Source organism: Pinus tabuliformis, chromosome 2_2 (genome assembly GCF_031772625.1).
Source record: "Pinus tabuliformis cultivar Carrire ecotype Pingquan chromosome 2_2, CPIR1, whole genome shotgun sequence".
NCBI lineage: Eukaryota > Viridiplantae > Streptophyta > Pinopsida > Pinales > Pinaceae > Pinus > Pinus tabuliformis.
Window position 1 is genome coordinate 439295605 of NC_142300.1, and position 23801 is coordinate 439319405.

The window sequence follows — 23801 nt, forward strand, 5'->3', positions numbered from 1 at the left end:
CATAAGTGGAGAACTTTGATGTAAAGTTATTTATAGGCCATCATAGGGCCTATTGGTTGGTTGTCAAATGAGGAGAAATTTTTTCTCATCCACTTTTGGTGGGTTGCTACTATAATATTTAGTATGATTTTTATATAATTTCAATATTTGGGTGGCTTTTCAAATATACTTTATAGTTTATTCTAATACAACATTACATTTTAAATATGATTACTAGATAACTATAATAGTAGTAATTATTATTTTCTATTATGTGTGTCTACTATCTATGCATTGTGCCCACCTAGATGAGTACAAATTTATATATATCTTATATTATTCAAGCCCGTGCAACTGATTGTTGCAATAATATTCTTTATTTACATTTGATTTCATGGTTTATATGACATGGTATTTTGTCCTAAATCAATTGCTTGGTTTTCCCTTGTAGCTTGGCCAAACTAGTCCAATGGCTTGGTTTGTTCAACTTGCTTGGCCTAGTTGGCTCTTGTCTATGGCACGTTTGACTCAATAAACTTGTTATAATTTGATTGGACTAGTTTGCCCGTTTAACCTAATTAACTAGGATTGCTTAAATAGGAGGTTCAAGTTCAAATTTATAGTGAATCTCAAAGTTGTTGGAAAAATTCATCGAACATCTATACTAGTTGGAAGCTTGAACACATTTTCAAAGGGCGGAAGGTTAATGTATGAAGGGTTTGGGAGAATGAAGGCAAAGATGATGGTGCCCCTCATGAGTTTTCTATTGGTGTGCTAGATCTATGTGCCATTGGTTACCATTGTATTCGTTTAAGATTGTGAGTTAAAGCACGCAAGTTAAGGGTTGTTGTGAATAGTGAAGGGAGGGAAGCAGACAGATAAGGGTTTTACATGGGTTATTAGCTTTCATGGTTTAAACTTTTAAGGAATTAATATGTTTGGGATAGTAAATATTTCATGCTTTAAATTTTAGGGGACTATTATGTTTTTAAAAAATTAGTGTGGCTAGGAAAACATTTAATATTAACATATATAAATTTATATATAGAAGTTAAATACAATTTAGTTCAAATATGTATATGAATATTTATATATGAAGTTATATAATTTAATAAACCCATCATATTTTTGCAAGAAAATAATGACAAATGGGGAGAAATTTGTACAATATCTTTCAAAACCTTTTGGAAGTCGGGAATTTAGATATTGGTGTAATACGGAGATTTGGGGGGGGATGTTACAAGGTGGAAAAATGATTTACTTATATCAATTCGTGGCCCTTCTCATCAAGTCTAGGGACTACATTCGTTTTCTCTAGACCTAGACAAAGAAATTGCCTTTTGAATATTTGTGGGCTTTATATGGAAAGAACGAAATTTTGGGATAAAATATTTAGTAGAGAATCGATTGAAAAATGTTTGGTTGTGGTTTGTGGGGACCTAAACTTCACTCTGAGGGTGTCAAAGGTATGGCAACTGTTGACCACTGAAGTTGCACCTAAAATTTTTGAAGACTCCATGCCCGAGGATATATCAGAGACTTCATGTACCATCAAAATTCATATATTATAAGAGTTTTTTAGCTCTAACTTCTTCTTGTCATCTTCTTCTATGTTATACTCAGATTCCGCAAGCCCTACGAGGATGATGTAAAGTGATGCTAGTGTGATGAATTGAGTCATGTAACAGGCCTAGGTAACTTGGGACATTGTCATCAAGTGAGTTTACTCTGGGAGGTTTTTTTTACTTGGTTAATTATTAGGTACTTTCGAGGACTTAATAATTAATTGAGTTTTTTCCTTCCAAGCATAACCCCAAAGCCAGAGTGCGGCTTGATGGCAAGGCCTTGGGTGAGTCCTAGTGTCTAGAGTCATCATATATTACCATACTAGATTATTCGTAAAATTTTGCGGAATTTGATTAGGTCTAGGGGTTAGTTTTTTAATTCTTTAAATTTCCCGCTGGACGGAAATTTTAATAAATTTTGAATGTAAAATGTAATAAATGATGTCTAGAGAAATTATATGGGGTATGTGTGCTCAAAATTACACCTCTCACCCTAAACGTTTTACTAAGACACACTTTGAAGGGTGAAAATTAAGTTATAGACCCTCAAAACCCACTTTTCGTATGTTTTGTGGAAAATGTGCAATAAATTAACTCAACAATTAAATAAATGGAGAAAAATAAATATCCACACATGCTAAAATGATGTGGAAATGAGGTGGAAATTCATCTAAAGTTCAATTTCAATTAAAAAATGATGTGGACTCCACCTAAGACACAAATCAAGGGAAATCGAATTTCTTGGAGGGGACCATGAGTTCCACTGGGCAAATTGCATTTTTTGAGGGAGATAGCTCGAGTTTCATGGATGGATCACTCTTTGGTGGGCTTTGGACTTGAAGGATCATTGAGATATGAGTAAAGAGTGGTGTCCTACCACTCCACTCCCACTTACACATGCCCCTCCTCAATGAATGCGTGGAAACCTCTAAGGAATGCATTGGGTCCGCTAGAGAATTCGAATTGCATGAGGGTACACTTGGCTCCTCCAACTCTACTTGTCACATGGTTTTCTCATTGGTGTTTCCTCCTAAATTTGTATAAAGAGACCCATTGGGCTCTCATGACGTATTCTTGATGCTAGCTATTGTGCTTGCAAAAGCATTGTTGCCTTGTACACTTTCAAAATATCAATAAAGACTTTGGGGTTTCATTCATGAGTTGTTCTTCCTCCTTTGAGTGTGGTATGAAATTTTGATCATTGTTATTATTTCCTTCTACTTATGTTATGATCTTATTTACTTCCATATACTCTTAGAGATGTGTTGATGTAGAGCTATTTTGCATTGACATATGATTTAGAAGTTTTCTCTTGATATAGAATGCTTTATGATCCGGATTGGTTCATTATATTGTTTGTCACCCATTTCAATGCATTCAGTGTGGAAAAAGTGGAGGAATCAGCTCACAAGACCGTTTTTACTGGCAGGACCCAGTCTGGCAAAATGGGGTCTAAAACCTTTCGGGAGCATTTTGAGGCATCAAATGACGTTTTTTGGGGGTAAAACTTTGTCGTCTTCGAGCTACACTTTTATATGCTATCCTACGCAGATATTTCCAATGGCACAAGAAGCGCATCAATCAGAGTTCATATGCAAAAGTTATGCCACTCAGAGGTTGACCTTCCTGTTTTCACACATATAGTTTAGGAGGATGCCGCGTCAGCCCCCATTATTCATGTAAAAGGGGCTAGCCACATGTTTGTGATGTAAAAAAACTCTAGAAGAGTCTATTTTCTAACTCTAGTTAAGAGTTAATGTAGTCAAACTTAACCACTAGTAGGCTATCGAGTTATGTTATAACCGGGCCACTGGGAGGAGGAGGCATTCCATTCTTTCGAGGGCATTTTGTTCCATAGTTGAGAAAAGATAGCCAGGAGAGATAGGAAGTAGAGCACACAGAGAGGATTTGTGCACTGTAGCAGGCCATGGGCCACAGGCATTACTTCTTTGTACCTATAGCCTTATTTTCCAGACAAAGAAAGAGAGCAAAGCGGCCTCACCTTCCAAGTGGTTTTCTCCCAAAAGGGTTTCCCAGAGAATATCTTGTGTCATATGTGTGTGTGTGAGCTTATTTTGACATTCTTTACATTTCTGCATAATTTTCATTTGCATGCATGTACTAATTAGAGTTAAATTTACACAGCTATAAGTTTAATAAAATTGTAAGTGTAAAAATTCAGAATTTTAATATATTATTATCAAATATGTTGTGACGAACTGTCCAGTAGAATATCCACTGCAATTTACGGATCACTCTAGTTGGTTTCACATAAATCTCTAGAATTTGTTATCATTGTTTATTGCTAAATCTATATGGAGCTAATCTTTGTTGAAGTTTTGTAGAAACATCTTGTTTGGATCAAAGATCAAGCGTGAGAGGAAATCTTTGGAGAAACCAACCCACTCTTGATCTACTTTTGAAGGAACTCTCATTTGTTCTTTGAGCCTCATAGTCTAATCTTACAAGTGGTTTTGCAGGGGTGCTAGCCATAGCTTGTATACAAGCCAAATATTCTCAAATTCAAATCATTCTTCTTAAATCTTGTGCTTCATTGTTTCAAATTTGTTATTTCAAGAGCTTGAAAATGGCCAAGCAAAGAGGAGAGTTTACTCATACTCTTTAGCTTGGCTCTTGTAGATTAGATTTTGTATATATATTGCATTTCCTTGACTAACTTTCCACTAATATTTGACTTGTTTTGCAGCCCTTGTTTGAAGTGTTTGCTAACTCATATTTGTGGCAACTTGAGGGAGTTTTCACTTGAAACATCTAACAAATTGTTTGCAAGACCTTGGCACATGTTTGGAGCTGAATTTTAAGGAGGCCGTGGGCATCTAAAGACACCAATTTCTGCAAGGTCGAGTTGCATTTAAGGGAAACAATACTTTTGGATAGGATGTGGGCTTTAGGAGGCTCACCCTCCCTTCTCCAAGCTTAATTTTTCCACCATCTTTAAGGCTGATTTGTTGCTGCAATAACAGCCCCTTGTATTTCAGATTTGAGGAAGTTTCATTTGTAATTTTGGTTGCTAAGTTTTACCTTGCCTGAGGAGGAGATTTAGCTCTCATAAGTCACACTTTTGGTAAACTTCTCCTTCATTCATTTGGCAACCTTTGAGAGACTTCTCTGTGAAAATATGGTGACCCAAATCCCTACTGCAGCAATCTGATGTTATTTCTCCTACTTGCTAATTCTCTTACAAGTTATTTACAGTATTACACAGTAAACATCGAAATAAATACAACTGCAGCCTTCACAACATAAATAATATGCGGAAACAAGAACTAAGCAAGAAGAAATAACACACACACAAGTGACACCGTTGTTTTTGGACAAATGTCCCCGGAAAAACCCAATGTGGGAAAACCGGTGCAACAGCTGAGGGTTTGTATTATTATGCAGTAGTTTCTGAATACAATCTTTAGATGCCTTACTGGCTATCTGATACAGAGAATCTGACTGGAAAAAAATTAGTGAGAAATACCTCACACTATCACTGGAGATCCGACACTGATCCAGCCATTGAATGGTTGGCCCCACACTGCCTTTGCGCAATCACTGCATTGCTCTGCGTCACAGCTGATGGTGACTGCGTCACTCCTTCTGGCTGATCGATTTGCTAGTTGGATGCTCAATCCTCTGGCCCTCCGGTCTCACACCCCGGCTCCTGACACTGGATCTGATCTACTCCTCAACAAAACTGTGAATCTCCTCTCAGGCTCTGCGCTACCTCAGCGTGGTTTTACGCTGTCCAACGTGGCTCTACGCTGCCTCTTCTGGATCTCTCTCTACCTCCTCTACAATGTATCCCTGAATCAGGAAACTCTCCAACCGGAAAACTATCTATGCCCCTCACTACAAGAAATCTCCTCGATGACCTCTCCAGCAACTGTTGCGCTGCTCTCTTGAGAAAATCGATCTCTGATCTCTCACTCGATGTGTTTTCCAAATGCCCATCAAGCCTATTCTTATAATCCTCTCATTGATCAATCAACGGCCCAGATTAGATTCTAATCAGATCATTTTGACTTGATCCTTGTCTTCTTCTAGAAGTTTCACCCAAGCTTAATTAATACCCTTTAATTATTTTAATTTCGTAAGTTTAGACTTAGGCATCCATTAAAAATAATTAATTATTTTAATAAACTATCTCTAGGTGGAATTTCCCAAAATGATTTATGGGTATTCTGGAATACATGTGTCTTAGCCTCCCTGCAACTTTTGAAGCTTAGAGCACATCTGATGCTACCAGAAATCAACACTCCCACTTAGCGAGGAATGTGCTCTAGTAATGCAACCTGCTAAAGCATCACCCTGACTCTATAACATCTCCCTCTGTGTTGTTGATGTCTGACATCACTGCCCACCAACTACTGCGCAAATGTTGCATTTGTGTTGCTGCTGACTCTACATGCTGCTACCAACTGCATATGCACTTCAACTCTGCACCAATTGTTGTTGTTGCAGAAGGCAACAACTACAATGGAAAAAAATCCAAAATACTGAACCAATTGTGTTCAATATGATGCATCCATCGTCCGAGTTTTTATTGCTGCTAGCCTCTGCGTTGTCACTGAAGTCTCTACACTGTTGTTGACTCTGCGTTGTGTCAACTACACTGCGGCCAACACTAGCTTTGCGCTGTTCAGTATGTAACTGCTACTAGCCACTGCATCTATCATTCTGGCACCTGACTGCACCAACTGTCACTAGCACATCCTGCTACTACTGACTATGGGCTCCCGTAGCAAGGCCTTGATCCAAGAGGTGGACTCCTCAAGGATCCTGCCCATTTGTGGTTCTTTCGAACTAAAGTACTAGATCACCCCACCTCTCCCCTAGAGGTATCTAGGCAATCATGGCAAACTCCTCCTCCTTGATCTTTGCGGTTGCAGCCTGCAGATCATGTTTCTCGTCCTTGTCCTTCTTCTTGAGAGGACACTGCGTAGCATAGTGACCAAATTCACCACACCGGAAACATTTGATCTTTGAGACGTCCTTCTTCTGCCTTCGCTGCTCCTGCTGCCCCTTTGATGCAAGGGTTGCATTCTCCTCCTCCTCCTTGGGCTTCGTCCCATTGTTGTTGTTGCCATCAAGTTTGCACTTGACTAAGTCTCGCCTCATCTCTTCCTGTTGAAGAGCAGCCCACATCCCTTCCTAATCCGGCAATTTCTCTTTGCCCAGGATACTCTGGACAAATACTTGCCATTCTTCTGAGACTGAATTCAGGGCCAACCTCACCATCTCTGTAGGCTGAGGTGATGACCCTACAACTGCCAACTGATCTCGGACTTCCTGAAGCTTCGATAGGAACGGATCAATGCGTTCCCCCTTCTGCATCCTCGCAGATCTCATTTTCTCCTCCAAGTACATCTTCCACTGCTCGGAAGATCCTTGATACAACGTAGCCAAGGCATCCCACATCTCTTTGGTTGTCCCTTTGCCAGCAATGTGACATACAACGTGATCCCTCACTCCATCGAGGATCAACTGCTTGGCCTCTACCATCTCAACCTTATACTTCCTGAACGGATCTACATCGACAGGTTCAGCTACCACACTGTCGACATAGGCTTTGAGATCATGCTCATCTAGAAGGCAAGAGATCCTAGCCTTCCAGATCACATAGTTGGATGCTCCGTCCAATCGATCTTGATCTCTCAACCCATTAGCTGCCATCTCTGCCAACAAAAAAGTTGAACTACTCCCTCTCTCCTCTGCGCAGCTGCTAGGCTAGCCTATGCACTCCCTGCTGGAGTTAGTAGATCTGCTCCTCGCTATTGTTGCTCAGCAACTGAGAAATAGAATTCCTTGGCTCAGAATTCACTGAGGAAGAAATTCCCTCAAAAGGTGTCTTCTTCCTTCTTTTGACGTTTTTCTACTCAGCAACTGCTGCAGAAAACTGCGTCTCACCTGAAGACTGCTCAATGTTGGATTCGCTGCTGCGCTGCTCCCTCTGCCACTGACAAATCACGAACTGGAAATCTTACCTCTTTGTCAACTCACTCAGAGAGAGATTTTCCTCAAGAATCTTGCCCTCCTGGCCTGGACTGCACAATCCCTCTGGGGATTCAATATGCTGCCTACGCAGCACTTTGATCTCTTCAACGCTGGGCTCTTTCGGTCTTCTATCTTGCTTCACCTGCGCTCCGATACCATGTGAAAATCTAGTGACCCAAATCTCTACTACAACAATCTAATGTTATTTCTCCTACTTGCTAATTCTCTTAGAAGTTGTTTACAGTATTACACGGTAAACATCGAAATAAATACAACTACAGCCTTCACAACATAAATAATATGCGGAAACAAGAACTAAGCAAGAAGAAATAACACACACACAAGTGACGCTGTTGTTTTTGGACAAATGTCCCCAGAAAAACCCAATGCGGGAAACCGGTGCAGTAGTTGAGGGTTTGTATTATTATGCAGTAGCTTCTGAATACAGTCTTTAGATGCCTTACTGGCTATCCGATACAAAGAATCTGACTGGCAGAGAATTAGTGAGAAATACCTCACACTATCACTGGAGATCCAACACTGATCCAGCCACTAAATGGCTAGCCCCACACTGCCTTTGCGCATCTTCTGCATAGCTTCTGCGCAATCACTGCGCTGCTCTACGTCACCGCTGACGGTGACTACGTCACTCCTTCTGGCTCATCGATTTGTTGGCTAGATGCTCAATCCTCTAGCCCTCCGATCTCACACTCCAACTCCTGACATTGGATCAGATCTGCTCCTCAGCAAAATTGTGAATCTCCTCTCAGGGTCTACGTTGCCTCAGCGTGGCTTTACACTGCCTAGCGTGGCTTTACACTGCCCAGCGTGGCTCTGCACTGCCTCTTCTGGATCTCTCTCTGCCTCCTCTGCAATGTATCCCCGGATCAGGAAACTCTCCAACCAAAAAACTATATCTGCCCCTCAATACAAGAAATCTCCTCGATGACCTCTCTAGCAATTGTTACGCTGCTCTCTTGAGAAAATCGATCTTTGATCTCTCACTCGATGTGTTTTCCAAATGCCCATCAAGCTTCTTCTTATAATCCTCTCGTTGACTCTAATCAATGGCTCAGATCATTTTGACTTGATCATCATCTTCTTCTAGAAGTTTCACCCCGAGTTTAATTAATACCTTTTAATTATTTTAATTTCCTAAGTTTAGACTTATGCATCCATTAAAAATAATTAATTATTTTAATAAAACTGTCTCCAGGTGGAATTTCCAAAACGATTTCTGGGTATTCTGGAATACATGTGTCCTAGCCTCCTTGCAACTTTTGAGGCTTAGAGCACATCTAATGCTACCAGAAATCAACATTCTCCTCATTGAAACACAACGCTAACAAAATTATTCTTTTGACTTGAGGGAACTTGAGAAGTTCTCCGATGGTATGCCACCTTCTCATTTTGAAGGAGGACCCTATTGGGTGGATTGATTTGCATGTTCTAGTTCTTGATTTTCACAATTAGTTTACTTGCATGCATATCTAATTTGCTATCATAATTCACATGTGGTAAATCTTGGGAATTAACACAACAGTCACATTTCCTTTCATTTGCTAATTTAGACAAATCAAGTTTGCTATTTCATTACTTGAGCTTTTGCATTGTTCAACTTATTGTTGCCTAAGTTAGAAGATTTGCAATTTACTTTTGAGCAACTCATTTTATGCACAAGCACTTTACATGTTGTTTCGCAAGATTTGATTTGTTCACTAGTACACATTTTTTACTCAACTTGGTGAATTGTTTCATAACTATTTGGGTACATGCTTCATCATTTTGTCAACTTATGCTACATGTCATTTTAATTATTGTTGATATTCCTTGGAGCATTACATTGTCATCATTTACTTGAAGCAATTTACTTTAAGCAACTTACTTGTCTCATTTCACTTAGCTCATTTACTTGCAAACAATTGGTGAAGTACATGCAAAACTTGTGAAGTAATGTTGAGCTAGTTCCACTCTATTTTTCCATTGAAGTTATTGGTGCATTTATTTTGAGCATTCTCTCATTTCACTTCTTTTTTTTTTAAGTTATCAACACTTCTCTTTGGAAGAAATATCCACATGCATCTCATCTAGACATTCTTAGCACTAACATGCATTTCTAATTAATTTACCTCCAAACATAAGTTTGGTTGAAAGACTTTTAGGAACCCCTTTATTTCACCAACTTGAGGGACATAGATCATCTTTTGTAGTTAACATGGTGACCTTGCAGTTGTCAGAGCCACAGTCTCTGCAGCGCCAGAGGCATCAGGCGTGTTGGATATTCCAAGGAAGGGGTCATTAATACAATCTCAGTTGTTTTTCCCTGGGTGTCCCTCCACAACTCACATTAGAGATCAACACTTCTCTTTGGAAGCAATATCCACATGCATCTCATTTAGGCATTCTTAGCGCTAACTTGCATTTCTAATTAATTTACCTCCAAACATAAGCTTGATTGAAAGACTTTTTAGGGACCCCTTTCTTTCACAAACTTGAGGGACATAGATCCTATTTTGTAGTTAACATGGTGACCTTGCAATTGTCAGAGCCATAGTCTCTGTAGTGCCAAAGGCATCAGGTGCATTGGATATTCCAGGTGAGGGATCATTGATACAACATTAGTTGTTTTTCCCTGGGTGTCCCTCCACAACTCACATTAGAGACTTGTTTCATAACAATCGAAAGAAAGGATACACCTAGATAGGCACTTAGTTTAAAATTCACCAAGATAATTGCATTTCACATTTGATAGACTTGCATTTCATGCTAATCAAATCATCTTAGGTATATTTAGATTTACTTGCAATATGATTTGTTTCATATACTTGTTATGATGAATGATCTCATGTTTCCTTGATGAAATTATTTCTTGTTTTTTATTATTTCCTTTAGCAATTGCACATCTATTTACATTTTGCAAGTAATACTTTTGGATCCATTGAAAGTTCAAGTCATTTTTCCTTTCAAAGTAGCATCTAGCAAGTGGTGTGGATTTTCATCTTACCAACTTTACTTTACTTGTCAAATTGCTATCACATGTACTTGATGTTTAGCTTATGATCATGGAATAATATTATCTTTTACTTGAGCATTTCTTTACAAGTACAATTTTCCATTTGTATCTTGCAAGTGATATTTCATATTTCATCTAACATTGTTCTATTTTGCAGGACTACTTGTTATTTTACTTCAAATAGCTATTTGAGCAAGTATTTGTTTATTTCACTTTGAGCAATTATTTACAAGGCACTGGTTTATATGCTTATCTCTTGAATGTTGTATTGATTATCATTGAATATACATCTTTATATTGCTCATATATTCACAAGCTTGCTCATATCTTGAAGTAGTCCCACTAACCTTAGTCTCCTAGAAAACTTACATCTCGTCTAACCTTCATTTAGGGACCACCCCCCTTAGCTTTAACTAGGAGAGAGCTTTAATAGAGAGAGTTGGGAATAAGTGACAACCCCTTCTCATAATTTGCCACCAAGTCACACCTTGTGGGGTTGAGAATTTTCCCCGCACTAACCTAGGTGTGCAAGTGAGGCGACAACATTCTTTTAGCGTTGTTGCCAAGGGCAAGTCCTCTTGTACCTGAAAATTGACTAACTTTTGGTTTTTGCATATTGGATTTTTTTAGTTAGGTTCCTGCACAAGTGGTGACCCTACTTGAATCAATTTTTGCAAGAGTTTCTACCAGGAGGAATCTAAGTGGTCTAGTTAGCCCCACTCTTGAGCTTGAAGGGTTTTTAGAGTGAAGTTAAATAGACTCTCTCATAGTAGACTTCTTGCTAATCTTGGGCAGGAGGCTATTTCTTATATCCATTTGCTTTTCCAAGGACAAGTACAACAAGACATCATGAATGATCTTTTTGGTCCTTGTGACTTTACTAACATTAATGGCTATCCTCACAATATCCCTGACAAGGCTATTACAAATTTGTCTTCTTTTCAAGGTAACAATGCCATTAGTGTTGCATCACATGTTAAGAATTTCAATGTTTGAATTTACAAGTGGTGTAACACTGCTAACCATGAGGATGTAAAGATGAGACTCTTTGTCCTCTCCCTAGAAGAGGATGCTCTTGATTGGTTCACTGAGCGTCCTGCTAACTCTTATGACTCATTGCAACCCATCATAAGTGCCTTTATGGATAAGTTTGGAGAGAAGAAAGAAGATAGGTGTTGAAGAATCTAGGGAAGATTGAATTAATGAGATTCTTCTTAGCATGATAACTATTTGTGAGGTGTTTTCAACTTATTCTTGTTAGCACAATCTTCCTTTTGATATTATTAGAGTGTGTCTTCATTAGTTCATCAAATAGCTACCAAAAACAAAGAGACAAGAACACAAGATGTTGGCATTCTGCCAGGGCCAAAACCTCTCACTCTTTGAGAGGAAAACCCACACAAATTCTTCTTATAGAGATTCCAATTGACGAAGACCAGAACCAAGACCCTTGACCTATACTTCCATTCCTAGACCAAGACACAGTCATCCTTCTTCTCTTGATTGTTTGATTACTTCATGGCACCAAAACATGATCACTGCAATATTCCTATGTTGTGATCTATCCCTGAACTTTGGCCTCATCATTCCTTCATCATGTAACATTTAGCAGCATCATGTAGTACCTTGCATCACTGATCATATCACTACAGCACCTGCTATCATCGAACATCACTGAGCACCACTATTCATCCGCATTTTAGTGAGTATAATCCTGAGACAGCGAGGAGAATATCACTATAATATTACCCCAAAACAATCCGCATTGTGATCACTACAATAACCGATCTTCTTGCTGCCTAGATCACCGAGAAACTCAGAGAATATGCCGAGAAGGTTTCTGTGTATAATCCGCATTTTTCTTTCTTGTACCCATCCGAAGTTTCAGAGATATGTCGAGTCTGTCCATTGTGGAAATGCGAAGGTACAGGCTCCTATTTATAGTTGTTGCATCATACATTTAAGTCGACCTATCCTTATGAACCAACGTGTCATTTTTGTTGCGCTGACATGCCATATATATATATATATATGACATTCTCCAAAGGTTGTGTCTCCATTTATTGAATCCGACATGAAGTTTGAGCATATATATATTGATGTCGTGAGGATGATTGTGCTTGTCTATTCTAGAGGACTCTTAAAAGTGTAAAAACACTTCATAGACTCTGAATTATATATTTATGACAACATGATAAATCCCTAAAGACATCAAGAAGAAGTCTTTGACCTATGAAAGACGCTTGTTGCTCATGAAACCCATGATGCAAGGAATACAATAAATATATTTGTTTCTTCTTTACATAAAATCATAATTACAAGTTGTTAGGAAGACCGAACCTAGTTACACTTTCTTCAATAATAGGCACTTGATAAACGCCATTAGCTTTATCAAGAAGAAGGAGAATGAAACTATGGATGAGTTTAACAAGATATTTAATGACTTGGTGAAAAGTATGCCTCAAGATGTTAAGCCTCCTAAAAAAAATTATTGTTCTCTTATTTGGATGCTTTTGGTGTTGACACATCCTATGAGCTGAGGAAGGAACCTGCAAATCTAAATGCAGCTCAAACTAAAGCCTTGAAGATGGAAAAGGCTAGGCATGAATCAGGAAAATCTGAAATTCCTGGTTATAGTAGAGGGCCATCAAAGTCTCATGACTCCAAAGGGAAGGCCAAGGAAGAAAATGCCCATGATCCTATAAAAGAGTTAACCCAACTCATCAAAACCATGGAAGCAAATCATACTAATCAAATGAATGCCATCCAAAATAGATTGGTAGCCATGGAAAGGAATCAAGTTGGGAGATTCCAAAATAGAGGAAATGAGAAATGGCAAAAGAGAGGACCTCCCAATGAACATAGGCCACCAAATCCACTTGAGTCTACTAACTTAGTTGATGATTCTATTCCTTATTGTAGACCTTGTGAGGAAATGCATGATGAAGCCACTTGTTTGTGAAAACTCTAATACCGAAATCTTATTGCAACAACTAGTATTATTTCTTTTAACTGATAATTCAATTGTTCAGTTTATTACTATGGCAACATCGAAATAAACACACTGCAACCTTCACAAATAAAATTGTAGAAAATAAATAGCGTTGAAACTGAGAAAATACTAGCACACACAAACTAAAAATAACACTGTTGTTTTTGGACAAAAGGACCCGGAAAAACCCAATGTGGGAAAACCGGTGCAACAGATGAGAGTTTTATTTTATTATGCAGCAGTGAAAATCTGAGCACAATCTATGGATGCCCAACTGGCAATCCAATCAGCAAGTATCTGAAAGAAATAATTAGATAGAAAATTCTCTCACCCCACAAGCAATCTCGGCATAGGCTTCTACAGAAAACTGGCCATCCAAACCCCAACGTGAGCCCTTATGCGTTGCCTTTGCGCTATCTCTCACACGTGTGGCTTGATACTACCTCTAAGCAAGCCATCTAGCTTGTCTCTGCTGCTCGAAGTGACTCTACGACCCTTTGGAAGACTTTCCCGGCCTTTGGAAATTGAATCGACCTCCTCCTCAGCTAAATCAAACTGTTTTGTGTCAACCTTTGCGCTGCTTCTGCGTGGATAACTTTTGTCACTTGCTGCTGCCTCTCCAGATCTGGAAAATCTCCTCCGGACTCACTGTCCCTGCCCCTCACTCACTGCTTCGATCTCTAGCTCTCTGGCAGCTAACTGCTGCTAATTTGGAAATCGATCTGCCAAAGAAAGAAAAATAAATTTTATTATTAAAGAAATTGACTTATTAAAGCATGGGTTTCATGCTTGGGTCAATTGATTTTAGGTCAAAGCCTCCATTGAAGGCTTCTAGGGTTTATGTCAAGTGTCCTTGTCCTTGTCATATTGTAAAGAACCCTTCTTGGGATTTATTTGTCAAAGAAGAAATTTATTTTATTGTATTTTAGGTCTTCTTGGCCTCCTCCACCATGTTGGCCTCAAGGAAAGGTAAGTCGGCCTCAAACAGGGGAGTTCGACCTCACAAGAAGCCTATATATAGGATCAACTCGACCTCATTTGAACCATCAACTCACCAAGTTCGATCTGCAACTTCTAGGGCCAGAAAAAGTGTGAATTTCTAAGGAAGAAGGAGGACCTTATCAAGTAAGAGAAGTCGAGTTTTTCTCTCTCTTATCTCACACATGCAAAGTTCTGGATTGTTGTTGGGGACCAAAATTTTGCAATTGCTGAGGAGGCTGAAATTTTGAAGCTGCTGGAGAAGTTGGGGCAGAAATTTATGGGTTGAAGTTGGGCTATAGTTGCTGGACAAGAAGAGACTATTGAAGGTTGTTGTATCTCATTGGAAGGCTGACTTGGTGGAGGAGGAAGATTTGTAGGTCTAAGGTCTTGATCTATCCCATCTTAAATTACTGAAGGAAGAGTTCTTGACTGGGTTTTCCCCTACATAGGGGCTTTAGCCCTGGCTGAGTGCCTACATCTGGTGTCCTTTATCTTTGTGTATTGGTTTTGATAATTGCTTGATGAACTAAGATAAAATAAGAACATAAGAAAGATAATAAGAACTCAAAGAAATCACAAGTAATTATCAACAAGAGAAAATATTTCTGCCTTTCCGATTTTGTAACATAGACCCTCAAATAATTACCCAATTTTGCGACACAATATGACGTAGTAGACCAAGTTATCTGTAATAAAATAATTTAGCCAAATAGCTTAAATTATTTCCAAACCACTACTCGCCTAAGACCTTGTCAATAAATTCCACCCTAGCTTTGGGGTTTAAGCTAGAGGAAAAACTTTGTCGATTATCTGTGTTTAGAAACACACATAATGCAATGAGGTTAAAGAACCTCCTATGATGAAATTTGTCGCCAAAATCACAGGCTTACCTAGGTGTTGTTACATAATTAAACGGTAATACTAGCATCATTTACATTATAATTTGCAGAAATTGGGTTTACAATGATATATCATGTAGTTGGCTGATGATTCTGATCTTTGAAAAATTTTGATCACTGCTTCCTTGGACTGTGACAAAATGAGTACAACACAAACATTAGTAGCTTATGGCTACAATTATGACCTTAAGGACTGAGTAGACATCTAATAACAATCTATTGTTTGTCTTTTGATGTGATACTAAACTTATAATATGCCATGATTGTTTCTAAATACCTGGACCATAGGAATTGCGGCCATACGTGCTATGACACTACCAGATGTTCTTTGGCACTCCCTCCAAAGCAAATTATGAGCTGGCATGTCTCCATATCTACAGAATATCAACATGTGTTAAGTCTATAAATGCCAAACAAAGACAAATAAATAGATAAAATTGTCAATCTGCTAGAAACAAAAGACATAGCAATCAAACTTATAGTGACTCCTAGTATAGATTTGTTTAGATCACCATTTATATACTTCAAACTTATAGCATTGTGTTAAATAATTCCAAATTGCTCAATTTCATTTTCCTTGGGACAAGTACAATTTTTCAACATATTGGAGCACAGATAAAACTTGAAAATATAGATTATTTTCCCAACATTCCTAGTGTTAATGCATCTATAAATTAAAGAATTGCCAAACCCCAAATAACTAGATTGAGAAGGCATCACAAATTTCAAACATTAAAGGCTTAGAAAAGAGAAACTTACACAAATTTGTAATGTCCCCTTCCAACAAATCAACGTTGGGACAACGACCTAGCCTAAACAATTCCTGTGGGGTATAGTCGTTAAAGGAAAAAGGGAATCAATTGATTATTCATGTCACTTTCGGGTGGAAAAAGCAAATTTTTATAAAGTGATGTTGAGTAATTAATTAAGAGGGGGAGATAAAAACTGACTTTGGGAAAAGTGCATGGAAAGTCGCTCAAAAATCAATTTGAGAGGGAAAAGTGAATTTTAATTTTGAAATTGAGGGGGAAATTAGAGAAAAAGGTTAAAAGAGGGAAATCGACCTCTCCCCTCATTATGCATTCTATTTTCTCTTGTGACTGATTTTTGCAAAGCTCTTGAAGCTATTGGCATTCAAAGACAAAAACCCTTGGATGCATTCTAGTTTCAATGCTGAGATCATCTACCCTAGCTGAGTGTTGGAGAGATTGGGCAGATCTCTCACTTGATCACATTAACAGAAGGAAGTATGTGTTCAAATTTATCATTGGGTCAATTTCCATTCCCAGAGGGCCAAGTTACTTGATTCCAAGCTGAACATCATTGCAGGAGGGGCGATCTCATAATTGTGAGCAGAGTTGAGGCAATTCCATAACCAAGAGGGGGCCGAATTCACTATTTTGGGTGAGCACACTACAGGGAGGGCACACCATCAACTAGAGGGCCGATTTTAAGTTGTGTGGACCACAAACACTCCAGGAATCGTGCACTTTGTATATAGTGGTTCAATTTACTGTTTGGGAGGCTTTCATTGCAATTAGGAGTGCTTTGAGACTGTTAGGGAATCATTTTCTCGGTGGGAAATATGTTTACAGCGATCTGGGAATTGTTATGACAGATGATAATGAATAAATCAAATATGGTAAAATGCATGTACAGGATCCTTCCAGATCTGTACCTTGTCATCATCAAACCAAGGAATTGTTGTACCTTGTTGAACAATTTATACCCAGATCAATTTCTCAGTTGTAGGGGACTGTTTGGTGGTGATTTATTATCTGAAATCTATAATAAGTGGACAGAATTGGTAAACAAGCTTGTGGACAAAAGGATGAGACAAGTTCCGTTGTGTGGACATTGAAGTTTATTGTTGTGGGCAGCGGATAATTTTCAGAATGTGATGGCGGCATCAGATTACTCCTTTAAGCTCCTACATCCATTCCCAGGCATGTAAATTTTGATCTTAAGTCAATAAAATTTCAGATCTGCAATCTATTTATTATTCATTGTTAGTTAGTGATAGTAGTATTTGTGAATTGCACACTTCCCATTGCATTCAATAGAGTTTACATCTAGTATGAACAACCATCTCAAAAATCTCGAAATCATATAAACTAAACCCATAAAACAAGAAACAAACACAAAACAAATTGCAGCATTTTGAGAAGGCACTTTACAGTGTTATCAAAGTTGGTAATCCTGCCAGCTTGTGGGTAGTGTTGAAGAATGTAACTAGTGTCGGTCTTCATAATTGTACTTGAGTCATAATGAAATGTATTTATCAAAAGAACAAAAAAGAAATTTTATTATTAAATAAATTCACTTATTAAAGCATGGGTTTCATACTTGGGTCAATTGTTTTTAGGTCAAAAGCTCCATTGAAGGCTTCTAGGGTTTATGTCAAGTGTCTTTGTCCATGTCATAATGTAAAAACCCTTTCTTGGGATTTATTTGTCAAAGAATAAATCTATTTTATTGTAAAATAGGTCAATTAGGCCTTTTCCACCAAGTCGGCCTCAAATTGGACAAGTCTGCCTAAACTGGGCAGCAAAATCACTATATAAAGGCAGCAACTCGACCTCATTTGTCACTCACTTACAACAAGTTCGATCTACAATTTCTGGGGCTAGAAAAGGTGTGAATTCCAAGAAAGAAGAAGAAGAAGAATAACAAAAGAAAAGGAGGTCTCTCACAAACATAAGAAGCCAAAATTCTCTCTTCTAACCACACGTGTGAAGCTGTGAAGCTGCTAGTTGGGCCAAAATTCTGCAGTTGCTGGGGAGGCCGAAATTCTGAAGCTACTAGTGAAGCAAAGGCAGAAATTTCTGGGTTGAAGCTGCTAGACAAAAAGGGACTATTGAAGAGAGCTAAAACATATTGGAAGGCTAACTTGGTAGAGGAGGAAGGTTTGTTGGTCTAGGGTCTTGGTCTATCTCATTTGAATTACTGAAGGAAGAGTTCTTGACTGGGTTTTCCCCTATATAGGGGTTTTGCCCTGGCTGAGTGCCTATATCTGGTGTCCCTGATCTTTGTATTTTGGTTTTGGTAATTACTTGATGAACTAAGATAAAAAGGAACATAAGAAAGATAATAAGAATTCAAAGATATCACAAGTAATTATCAACTAGAGAAAATCTTTCTGCCTTTTTTATTTTCTAACATGGTATCAGAGCTAAGGTAAAGAAGGAAGAAAAAGACAGGTTAAAGATCTATTGAGGAAAAAGAGATCAAGGAAAGTTCAAGAAGATCATATATAGTGAAAAGTCTACTATCTACAGGAACTATGTCAAATTCAATGAAGGGAGAAAACAAATTAAGAGGCCTCCAACTACAGGGCCTGGAAAAAGAGAATAGACCTCATTCTCAAAAAGAACAAAGTTTTGGATCTCGTTCAAGGAAAAATCAAGAAGCCTACAAATGAATCAAGTGAAGCAGAAAAAACAAAGTTTAGAGAAATTGAAATCTTGGCTATGAACCTTATAGTGGATGGAGTTAAGGATAACCTAATTCCATACATATCCAACATAAATTCCACTCAAGAAATGTATGAGGCTCTCTCCAAGTTATTCACAATCAAGAACATTGGTCAAATAGCAAGCCTCAAGAATGAACTAAGAACTGTTAAGATGACAAATGATGATACCGTTTCATCATATTTTATAAGGATATCTAGAATTAGAGATTAACTCCAAGCAATAGATGAAGTTGTCCCAGACAAGGAGCCCCTAATTATTGCCCTTCTAGGACTACCAAAATCTTGAAGTGCCTTTGCATCAGGACTTAACAGTTGGAACGATACTCCAACATTTGAATAAATGTGGAATGCATGTAGTCAAGAAGAACCCAGAATACCGTTAGTAAACAACAAGGAGGAAGAAGAAAACACCTCAAATGCTTATTCTGCTCACCACAAGAAGAAGGGAACCTTCAAGAAGTTCAAAGGACCAAAGAAGAAAGTGGACCTATCCAAAATTGAATGTTATAATAGTCACAAAATGGGTCACTACAAAAGCCATTGTTCAAAGAATCCAAGAAATAAGAAGAGACAGAGGGAACATGTGAATATCGTTGATGAGGATCCACCTAAGAAGAACAAGACCAAAGAATCAAAAGTCAAAGACTTATACTACTAAGTCATCTCTCTCTCACATAGCCCTCTTAGTCTTTTATTTTTGTTTTGAATTGTTTTCCTTTATGTTTTGATTTCTAGATTTCAAAGGTCTAACATGTCTTCTTAGAACATTTTTTTTAATAAGGTTGTAGGTATCCCTTAAAAGGATTAGGTTAAGAGGGTGCCTCCATCATTTTACCAAAAGATTAAGTATTTTATTCTTGGTTTCCTCCTTACATCAAGGCTTGTTTGCATTGTATACTAATAACCTTTCTCTTTATATTTTCCTTGTATAGGAAAGCTTGTTGATTGCTTAAGAGTTATGGAGGGTACTTCAAAAGATAGAATTGAAGCATGAAAGAAGTTCAATTGAAGCCCATCAAGATTTGATGTCCTACAAGGTTTGTTAAGGAACAACTCAAAGGTATGTTGATTCCTAGTAGCATCGGATGTGCTCTAAGCCTCAAAATTTGCAGGGAGGCTTGGACACATGTATTCCAGAATACCCAAAAATCGTTTTGGGAAATTCCACTCGGAGACAGTTTTATTAAAATAATTAATTATTTTTAATGGATGATGCCTAAGTATAAACTTAGGAAATTGAAGGGTAATAATAAAACTAGGTGTGAATCTTCTAGAAAAAGAAGGAGATCGAGTCAATATGATCTGAGCCATTCATTAAAATTTAATCTGGGTCGTTGATTACTCAACGAGAAGATTATAAGGATTTCGATGGGCATTTGGAAGACACATAAGTGAGAGATCAAGAGATCAAATTTCTTACAGAGGGCAGCGCAACAGTTGCTAGAGAAAAGATCGAAGTGATTTCTTGCTATGAGGGGCAGGGATAGTTCTAGTTGGAGAATTTCCTGATCCGGGAATACATCGCAGAGGAGGCAGTGAGAGATCCATAAGAGGCAAAACAGAAGCTATGCTGAGAAACATAGTCTGATGCAAAAGCAGTGCGGGGGCTGAGAAGAGATTTGTATTTTGTTGAAGAAGTCGATTTTTGGAGCCAGAAGCCAAGGTGTGAGACCGAGAGGGCAGAAGTCGAAGTCTAAGAGGCAAATCGATCTACATAAGGAGTGATGCAGTCCCCAGAAGATGTGACACAGGGCCTACGCAATGACTATGCAGAGGCGGCAAGGGACTAGCCATTTTGTGGCTGGATCAGTCAGGATCACCAGTGATAATGTGAGGTATATCTCAGTCATCTCTCTATCAATCATATTCTCTGTATTGGATAGCCAGCAAAGCATCCAAAGATTTTATTCAGAAAACTACTGCTTAATAATACAAACCCTCAGTTGTTGCACCGGTTTTCTCGCATTGGGTTTTTCCGGGGACATTTGTCCAAAAACAACGATGTTAATTGTGTGTGTGGTTATTTCTTCTTGCTCAGTTCTTGTTTCCGCATATAATTTAATTAGTGAAGGTTGCAGTCGTATTTACTTCGATATTTACAATGTGTTGTCACACAGAATGTCTACGCACCGCGACAACAGCTCAAATCGGGGGTTGACATCCTGATCCCCAATCTCTCCTTTTAAGTTGTCTCCCTACAGCAAGCTAAGGTGGGTAGACCCTATGGAAATGGAATGTAGGAGAACTAGTTGAGAACCAACAAGTTCGGGAGACACAGTGAAGGGACCAAGTACTTGATTAAGATTTAGCAAGACTTATAAGATTTGATTAGATTTAAACAATTGATACCAGTGCCTTACGGAGCGAACAATCTTGCTAGGAAATTTAGGACCAAGTAATTGATTAGCAATTGTTGTTTGGATGAATAATTATCTTATATAAAATGCAGATCCTAAAACTAATGTGAGATGCAAGAATCTTGGTCAATTTTAGTTAAATGCCTATCTAAATTTAAGCCCTTCAATCCTTTCTATATTGAGCTTGATTTCGCAGTAATTGGCAAAGAGAAGATAAGGTGAAGCACACTAAGGTGTGATTAACAATACCTCTCCTGAAAATCTAACATACCTAGTGCCTTTGGCGCTATAGAGAGTTGTGGCTCTGATGATTTTAAGTACTATTAAAAGCAGGCTTCTCAAGCAAATATGGATGGGTACCTATCTTTCTATCGACCAAGTTTAAGCTTGGAAGTACATTTTAGTTATGCAGAACTAACTTAATATGCAAATGCACGAGAGGATTAGAAGATGAGATGAAGTTAGATTCAAGGATTAGAAGCACTTATGCCACAATCTATCAAAGCCCTTAATCACCAAAATGAAATGTTCACTTTACTAGACAAAGACTGAAAGATAAACCCTTAAAATATCACAATTAAACCACAAGTTTACTTCAAATATTTTTTAATACAATTATAGCTCAAAAAGAACAAAAGCTTCTTCACACTTTAATATCAGATGCTCAAAAAATACTCAACTTAGGAAACAAAAGATATGCAATTTATCACAATTCCATGACAGAGTACTTTAATAATTACTCGAAATATTCGCAAAATATTTAACATGCAATAAACATCAAATAATTCAAGTAATTAAATAACGCTTAGAGATAATTCAAACAACGAACAATCACAACAAATGTCAAGCATAAGAAAATGCCCAAAACCTTAGCATCCAATATACTCTAGCATCCAATATACTCTAGCAGTTGCCCACGGGGCTTTGGATTGACGGTGAATGGGTGCGTTGTTAAGGCACTCCTTGCGATAGGTCACCAGTTCAAATCCCCCGTGGGTACGTAGGTTAGTCTTAACAAGCAAAATATATATATATATATATATACTCTAGCAGTTAAATTTAAATACCATGAATAACCATGAAAGTTAAATGCTAAGCACTTAACAATTCTAGAATTAAAATGATTTTTCTTAGGTGACCCAATCCAAAAAAAAAAAATCTTGCTTTACTATAGTCAATCTTTAAAGATGATTTAAAAATTATTTAACGTGTTTGACTATAGAGAAATTAAAAATTTTAATACCACAAAATTTTCCCTTTAAATTTTAAAGTCCCAAAACCCCTGACACAAAAACAAACCCCAAGAAGGAACTTTAGATTAAAAAATTAATTATTCCTTAAGCAAATTTTAATGTGCTAAGTTTTATGAAAAAAAATTAATGTGGCAAATGATTAATCAAGTTTCTTTTTTATTGTGACAAATGTAAAAAAAACTCAAAAAATTCATGAATTAAATTTTTAATGGGCCGAAGGCCACATAAAAATTTAAATTTTTAATGTGAAAGCACAAATTTTCTTTTGATTAATTTTTTTTTAGAAATATCAAAGTCACAAATAAAAAATGGAAATGAAGAATTTTTTTTTGTTTAAAAATAAAATCAAAACAAAAGGGAAAAGCCAAAATTAAAAAATGAAATTTCATTCCTAAAAAAAAAAAATCAAAGTCATACACTTTAAAAAAAACAAACAAACAAAATTTTAGAGCTTCTTTTTAATTTAAACAAAGGTCAAAAAACTAAAAAATAAAATAAAATGTAAAAAATAAACTCAAAACAAAACAAATTGAATTTTTGTTTAATAAAAAGTCTAACCCTAAATGAAACACCACAAAAGTATTAAAATTATAAAAAAAAAAGTCGAATGCTTTGCAGGTTCGATGGCAGAGGATGGAGCTTCGAAGGACGTAGGGACTACGAGAGGGAAGAGCTACAGGTCGAGTAGCGATGAGGCAGAGCGACAGCAGCAAGGGAGAGAAAATGCAGGGAGCGATAGCAGCGACAGGAGGAGCAGCTACAAGGAGGGAAGAATGGGAATGAAGGAGCCTCAGGTAGCACAGGTCGAGCAGCGATGAGGGAGCAGGGAGCGGCGGAAATGAAGAACACGAGATTTAAAGGCGACGCAAAGGAATATGGGACGCAGAAGGAGCAGTGACTAGGGAAGACAGCCAAATCGAGGGAAAATGAATCAATGCAAATCAAGGTAGCCGGCAGCGAGGGAGAAGAAACTAGGTTTGAGCATCATGTAAGATGAGGCAGCCAACAGCAAAACAAAAAAATGCAGACAGAACAAAATCAAAAATTTGCTGAGGAGACAAATCGCAACAGAAAAGAGGACCGATTTCAAAGAAAAGAAAGGAAAATGCAGACAGAGGGAGCAACGAAATTTTAAAGGGCTTCATAGTAGCAAACGGTGGCCCAATAACCTTTAAAATCTTTCCAAAAATTTATATTTTTAAAATGATGTATTCCTGCTTCAAAATCCTCTCAGGAAAACTCATGAAATCCCCAGATATAAATTTTGAAACCCTCAGACTGTAA

The 23801-nt window shown here is 37.7% G+C and overlaps 1 protein-coding gene across 4 annotated transcripts in view; it reads right to left on the reverse strand.

Moving 5' to 3' along the window:
• LOC149193158 (diiron containing four-helix bundle family ferritin protein, putative (Protein of unknown function DUF455)) overlaps positions 1 to 23801 on the reverse strand; it is a 155877-nt gene that overhangs the window by 79098 nt on the left and 52978 nt on the right. For all 4 annotated transcript variants that reach the window (XR_016254422.1, XM_089404799.1, XM_089404801.1 and 1 more), the window contains exon 3: positions 15710 to 15806. Coding sequence is in view for 3 of the 4 variants with exons in the window: in XM_089404799.1 (XP_089260925.1) it covers positions 15710 to 15806 (97 nt within the window). In the remaining variant the exon portion in view is untranslated. The remainder of the gene's footprint in view (positions 1 to 15709; positions 15807 to 23801) is intronic.